The sequence below is a fragment of the Acipenser ruthenus genome, chromosome 2, assembly GCF_902713425.1.
Source record: "Acipenser ruthenus chromosome 2, fAciRut3.2 maternal haplotype, whole genome shotgun sequence".
Lineage (NCBI taxonomy): Eukaryota > Metazoa > Chordata > Actinopteri > Acipenseriformes > Acipenseridae > Acipenser > Acipenser ruthenus.
In genome coordinates this window covers 83429396-83436772 of record NC_081190.1, presented here as the reverse complement: position 1 = coordinate 83436772, position 7377 = coordinate 83429396, and the positions used below count along the sequence as shown (strand labels likewise).

The 7377-nt window shown below is 34.3% G+C and overlaps 1 protein-coding gene across 2 annotated transcripts in view; it reads left to right on the top strand.

The window, feature by feature from the left end:
* The first annotated feature begins 3180 nt into the window (after positions 1-3180).
* spock3 (SPARC (osteonectin), cwcv and kazal like domains proteoglycan 3) overlaps positions 3181-7377 on the top strand; it is a 76750-nt gene continuing 72553 nt past the window's right edge. The window contains exons 1-2 of one of the 2 annotated variants that reach the window (XM_034013743.3): positions 3181-3320; positions 3470-3601. In XM_034013743.3, coding sequence (XP_033869634.2) covers positions 3470-3601 — 132 coding nt within the window. In that variant the 5' untranslated portion in view covers positions 3181-3320. Of the gene's footprint in view, positions 3378-3469; positions 3602-7377 lie in introns of both variants that reach the window. The other variant, XM_059002689.1, reaches the window with a different exon arrangement.

Genomic DNA, 7377 nt, shown 5'->3' with positions numbered 1-7377 from the left:
TCAATTCTAAACCTGAGCTCCAGAAAAATACTGAATTTCTAGAATATTTATTGTTTCAACAAAAACTGCATTTGTGCTGGAATGAAATGTCACATAAGCAACTCAACCTAATTGGTTAAAATATATAAAAAAAACGCCAGTTATATATTTCGATGTTTAAAAGAAATAAATTATGATGGCTTGGCATCTTAGCCCATTGGACTTAATGGAATACAAGGGCTAGACCACTCTGCAAAGAGTTTGATTCTCAGCCAATCATACTGTCTGTCTGACCGATCTCCTCAATCATGCAACACCGAATGAAACTTAGTTCCACTGTATTAGAATTTGTGTCACACTAGTCCCTCCTCCTTCTCCCCTGGTTTGGCTCTCTGTCTCTAAACTTGAGATTGACAGACGTAATTGCCCTGTTGGATCCAGGTGCTGATTCAATGCATTTTTTTGACTGATTTTTCCGATAATGAGTAGTAGCAAAATCACTTGTGTATTACTCATACTGGCCATACTCACTACGGATATGTGTTTGTACTTGTTACTCTGCACATGCCTATATATTTGAATTTCACACATACATGCCTAATAATCAATAATAGTAACTCACTCATGTTATGTGATTTTTACTAAAGGATTAATGATTTAGTTTGTACACAGAACTAAAGTTTAGCTGATTGTATTACAATAAAATCACCTACGTGCATGTGTTAACAACAGTGATACTTTGCATTTTTAAAAACTATGGTTGGCTTTGATATTTAATGTTATACACATTGCATAACTTCAGCAGCTGCAATGCCATGATCTGAGTGTGTGATGGGTATGCACAATAATTTTTTCTCTTTGTAACTTAAGTTATTCCAATTTATTCACATATTTTTGAATATATCTGGAGAACAAGTAATATACAACAAATATGCAGAAATTATATTTCAGGTATTATTATTATTATTGTTAATAATAATAATAATAATAATAATAATAATAATAATAATCTGTGGATTTTATGTACAACTTGCTATGTCTGGAACATATTTTCATTTTGTTCTATTAGATTTAACAACACAGTAAGGGCGACAATAAAAAAAAAGTAATGGATCAATTGCAGTGTTTCAGTGTTTTAGTCCACTTCAAGTGGACTAACTTGGGGACTGAAAATCTTAGTCCCAATTGCAGCATACTAATCAAAAGATCCAGTTAATTAGTTTAGTTGATCTGATCAAGTGGAGCAAGTTGGATAGTTCAAGGAAAAAGGAAAAATACATTTGAAAAAGGTCTCCTTACCATTACAAAAGATTCATCTTAATTATGGATGATTGTGGATTTTTCAGTTTAGGTTACCACCCATATCTATAAAATGTAATTTATACTACAGTGTGAAAGATATGATCCCAAAATGGGATTGATACAAAAATGTAGGTGTTTTCCAATAATTACTAATTAAACAAGTGCTGTTTATGAATTAGAATTAGAACCAGCTTCATTTTATATTGCAGACATTTACCAAACACAAGGGGGGGGCAGAGTCTTTTTTTTTAAGGCAGCCTGGTACTGAGTGAGCTGTGTACCCCAGGCCAGACCATTCACTGCTTAGCTGTAAAAAGGAGACCAGTTTTCCTGCCTTTGGAACCATACTTATGGCATCCGTCCTTGTTCATTTTTTAAAGCACAAACTCAGCTGAATCACACTACTACTATGCTGACCTATTTAAGTAAGTTTTGCTTATTTGCGTATTTATGTTGAAAAAATGACATGACCTGTTTGTTATCCACCATATTGAAATCATTTATTGAAATCCACAGGCACAATTTTACTTCAAACATGTCATGCCGTATATCAATCATCCTACATATACACATTACAAAGAACTTTGACTGGTAACCTTTTAACCTTTTAATCCAAAATGTGTCACATGTATAATACTAGTACATGTATAATGCTTTTGGTTAACATGAAAAAAAAAATCTGTTCAGAGAAATTTCTTTTGTTAGTTTCCTAATGAAGTATATCCCTCTTGATTATTTTACTATGCCTACTACTACGACTACTACTACTAATAATAAAATCTAGTCATAATAAAGTCTCAGGAATCTAGTCATTTGACAAACTGTAATACCAATTTGTATTTTACTGGAAGGAATTAGGACAACGATTATGGAAGTGAAAAAAACAGTATTAACTTTTAAAGTGTGTGTGTGTGTGGGGGGGGGGGGGGGTAATGCATTCTGTTGTTGGCTACATGTTATCTAAACCCATTATTTTCTTGTTTTCTTATATTGTAACAGACATACATAGATATTTTGAAATCATTAATAATTGATATGATGGGAGTTGGAAATCCACTATAGGAGAGAAGCTTGTGCATCTGCCGGTATGCACCAGTGCAGTTATCAGTGATTTGCAAAGGTATGATTAGAAATTCAACTGCATTATGGCAGAGTGATATGACAGGATTAAAGATTTAGATTAGAGTATTTTTTTCTGACTTACTTTTTCACCCTTTCCCTCAAAGTATCAAGACACTTGATGATAACTTCATATATACTGTGTATATATAGAGAGATTTTGGATAGGCTTTGCTTATCTGAAAAATGTGCAATCATTAGGACTAATGAGAAAAAAAAAAAGCATTTTGCAGCTGATAAAGAGATACTAAATTTGTATACTAACTTAATCAGACCCGCATTTGGTAACCCTTTTTGGTAAGGCTTTATATTGCGTGGCATAAATTCATATTAAATTGATATGCAATAGATATCCAATTGCATATTAAATTAATGTTAAATTAATATTTAATAGATATGCAATTGCATATTCAATTTACATTAAATTATTCCTTGTTACTCTCCATTAACATTAAGTTAGATTAACTGTATTTTCAATAAGGACATGTAAACAATGGGAAATTATTACATATTTTCTAGGATAACAAAACGGAATATAAATGGACGTGATATGCAATTACATCTTCAATCGACATTTAACAAGAAACCAGTTATTGCATATTTATTAAATAATAATTTAACCTTAATTTAATATGCAATTGCATATTTATTGAATATCTATTTAATATGAATTTATGCCACGCAATGTAAAGCGTTACCTTATTTTTTTTACTGGTCAAAACCATTTTATTCAGTACCCTATGTGCTGGGGTTGTTAGGCGCGCGACCGGCTCCTCGAGCTCGCGCTCAGTGCAGTGAGCTGAGGACTGGAAGGCACGAGACACCAGCGCGTGCAGACAGGAGCAGACAGGAGCAGAAGCAGCAGTGGTGAGATAAATACAGAGGCGATAGCACGGGATCACTAACGCAAGGACGGCAAGGTGATGTTTCTTGTCACTGTGGCTATGAATGCATAGATCTATGCAATTCTAATAAAGGTTTTTATTTATATTTTTTCCCTTTGTGCAATAAGCTATGGAAGGTACAGCTATTCTCTGACAAGGTGTTTTATCTTCCCTGTGTGTTGCAGATGCTGAACACAGCCTTGTTGTGTATTTGTGCAGTCGCCACCAGTCAGTTTCTCGGAGTAGCGAGCAGGTCGGACAACGGTAATTTTCTGGATGATAAATGGCTCACTGGACACTGGGACAAATTTCGAGACGTAAGTGTCATTTAAAATTTAATTTATTTTAAACCAAATAGAATAAAAAATATTTAAAAATGAATTGAATCGATGCATAACTCTACACACCTGCATCAGAAGTTAAGTTGACGGGGCTATATTTTTTTCTTTCTTGGCAGCGACATACTTTTATGGTTGTTTGCCAGCTACAAACTCAAGACTAAACCTACTGTATTTAGGTTATACAATAAGTCAGTCTTGCTAGACAGTTTTAAATATATGGTCCCAAACCGAAACATGACTAAATACTGTAGCTCAGATAAGTATTATGGATTTATAATTATCTGTACTGTATGCTCTGAAAATAAATCCCCAAACATCGTTTAAACACAACAATTCATTGTATTATGGGTGAAATAGTAACATACAAGTTGAGGAGTGCATGTCAGTACCATTGACTCTTACTCACTTCCATTGATAAACAGGTGAAACATCAAATAACACCAGAGGTTGTAAAAACGTATCTAGTTTTAAGTGCAATTAGTTGACACTAAACAATTTTGTTGGACACTTCTTTGTTGAGTTGTACCCTTACAAACTATTTACCAAATAACAGAATACACTATTGGCACAATTGTGTCCTAATATAAATAGACTTCAAGAGCTTATACTGAGGAAATTCAACTCCTGTGTGAATTGTATTACCTGATGTTTATTGGTTTGCTGACCAATTGTTTCCAATGAACCACAATACTTACTGTACTTAATTATAGTTGCTTTGACCCAGAACTTCAGAAAGATATAAACTATACAGTGCTCAAGTCTGAACATGCCACATTGTAAAACGCTGAGAAATTACATATTACAAAGTGTTGCATAGAACATATTTACAAAGTGATCTCTTTAATGAATGCTCATGGTGGCAGCATGCAACTTATCCTTTATTTCACTTTCCTGAGCCAACTGTGTTTCCCCAGTAAAACAAACAAATAAAATAAAATAAAATAAAATAGTCAAATAGTTGTGTTGTTTGTTATCAATATTCTCCTTTATCAGGCTTACAATTATTAAAAATGACACCATTTTGGTAAATGAAAGATAATGTGTAAACTGCTTCTACAGAGCTTGTGGATAACCTTAGTCAGCAAACGTAATGAGCTGCAAATAAAAAGGTTCATTGTTCTGTTTAGTATAATTGTACTGTGTAGTTGTAGGTCCTTAAGGACCAGATTGACGTGCTTGATGTACAAGATTGCAATTAAATGTTGGTTTCTTGGTTCGCAGTTGTCATGTGGTTATAACCATCCTATTTCATAAATTTTCTTGATTTCAGTATAAGTAATTTCTGTCGTTGTTGATTAGTAATTTATTTATTTATTTATTTTTTTAATCAAAACTCCTTTTTACAAAACTACTCTTTTTGGAAACTAATGCTAACCAGTCAATAAAACAATTAGTATTAGTCTGCAATCATTTTTCATCTTACCTTATTGGCACATTAATTTATACTCAGTATTTTCCCTACTAGATGGTAAATGGCTGACTGGAGTGGTAAAGACAAAACCAAGGGTTCTTTAAAACAATCTCCTGCGTGGAGAAGGTAGACTTAAGTCTGTGCAATTTGAGATGCTGTTTTGTATTCTTGAAACTCAGAAACGCCAAAATCTAAGTTGAGTTACCTATCAATTACTCTTGAGTCCTGTACTTAAGCCCCACACCAAAGTAGTTTCTCAGAAGTTGCATTTGATTCTGCATATTGTAAATTTGTGTAAGACTTATGTAAAATAGGTACTAGTCTACTGTAGACCTTTTTTAGAGCACATTTCAAATGAATGTATTATTTAATGCACACTGAATGTATGACATTTGGGGAGGACTGACTACATACATTTTTCATTGAAAATGTATCAAAATGTAGCTTTTTTTACTTGATACAAAATGGCTGGTTGTCTGACTTTATTTAAAATGTGCCTAGAGTCTGAAATACAATTTTGCTAAAGCACTGTGGCCTACTGTACTGCATGTACTGTACTTTATGTATTGTATTGCTGTAACCGTTTTTGTTAATGCTATGAAACTCTACCAGTAAACTTCAGTAAAAACATTTCTCTACAGAACAATTAAATATAATATTTAGTTGAAGTGCAGAAAATGCTTAGAAACGTGTTTTTGTGCTGGCGTCTATGTTTTTTTTGTGATACAAGATGAATAGTACTAGAAAGGTAAAACAAACCAAAAAAAAAGGTTTGCAGGCTGTTTGTGGATCAGAGGAATATAGTTATGTAAGACACTTTTATATAGAGTTTTAACCCTCATAATACTAACACGATTTTGTTTTAAGTAAGTGGTACTGTTATTATGAGCCATGTTTTTTGTCTTTCTTTTTTATATTGCAGGATCAGCAGATTGTACTTGAATGCAAAGTCATTTAGTAAAACCAGAAACTAACTATAATAACAATTTAAAAAAAAATCTCTTGGAAGGGAAATGTGAATCAGCATGAACACAATAGTTAATTAATATTATATTAGTGTACAATTAGTCTGCGCAGCTTTGTCGGGATGCCTTGGGAGATGTAAAAATACCCAGAATAAGCGGCTGTCCCAATTAAAGGAGAGGCATTTGAGAAGACCTTAGTCACACTTATTATTCATAATTTACGACATGAACAAGAGAGAGGAAGTCTTTTTAGTGCTTTTTTATTTCTAAATGAAAAGAAAAATAATGAAATCACATGAATAAATGCATAATTTGAGATACAAGTCAATTTTCTTTTAAATTCATAAACAAAATGAATCGCTGTTTTTTATTTTCTGCTTTAGCATGGGGCCAGAAATTCAAGCTTCCTGACTTAATTTCTGTCAAAAACACAAGAAGAGCGCGTTGCCGACCTCCTCCTCCTTGCCTGCTCTCTGTCGTTTTTGGTTCAGTTTGGTTTGGATTGCCATTGTTTTCAAACTGCGGCAGGATTTCGTTGTTTACTTTCACAAGGCGAGACATATGCAATGTACACACACCAAATTTCTTTGCCACAGCTGCCTGAGAAACCAAAGGAGACTTCAGCTCCTTCAGGAGTTCAACCTTCCACAGCCAGAGGCAAATCGACTCGTTTTCGCTTTGCAGCCATGATGACAAGTCGCAAATTACAGGTTTATGCAATTTACGCAAGTCACTGCGTAATCACTGTGCTACATGAACCTGTCTTGCTCTGAATACCAATCCCCGTTCATCACTGGAAAATACTGTATCCCAATTAAACAAAGTGATAGAATTGGGAAGAACCAAATCCCAGAGTTCTGTCCCATTTCAGCAGAAATCCTGATTATCAGTGTCCTGATTAAGTGGCGCCGACTGTACTGTGGTCAGATGACTGGTGGACTGGAATCCCCAAATCTACTATTGGTAAATTTTTTAAGAGAGACCGTAGTGTACTTAGGTGAAAAGGTGTTCAGATATCCAATCAATCATCAGGACTTCTGTGACAGACCAGCAAGTTAAACTGAACAGTAAACCTCCAAACACAGACCAAAAGACTGACTTCATTACATGGAACGCTGTGGCTAAACAGTTGCAGAGAAGCCACTCATCACTGCAGGGGATGTATGTTAGTGTGTATCGTGCCTTTTCTTGTCAGAGGGACGAATTTGACTGCAATGCCAACCACAGTAACGATTTGATCAGCATTCAGTGAATTGCGGCTCCATAATGTTTTGGGCAGGCTTTTCTCTGTATGGTCTTGGTCCAGTTATTCTATTCAAAGCAAACAGGAATCATCCTTCAGTCACAGCATGAAGAAAATATATTTATTTACAAAT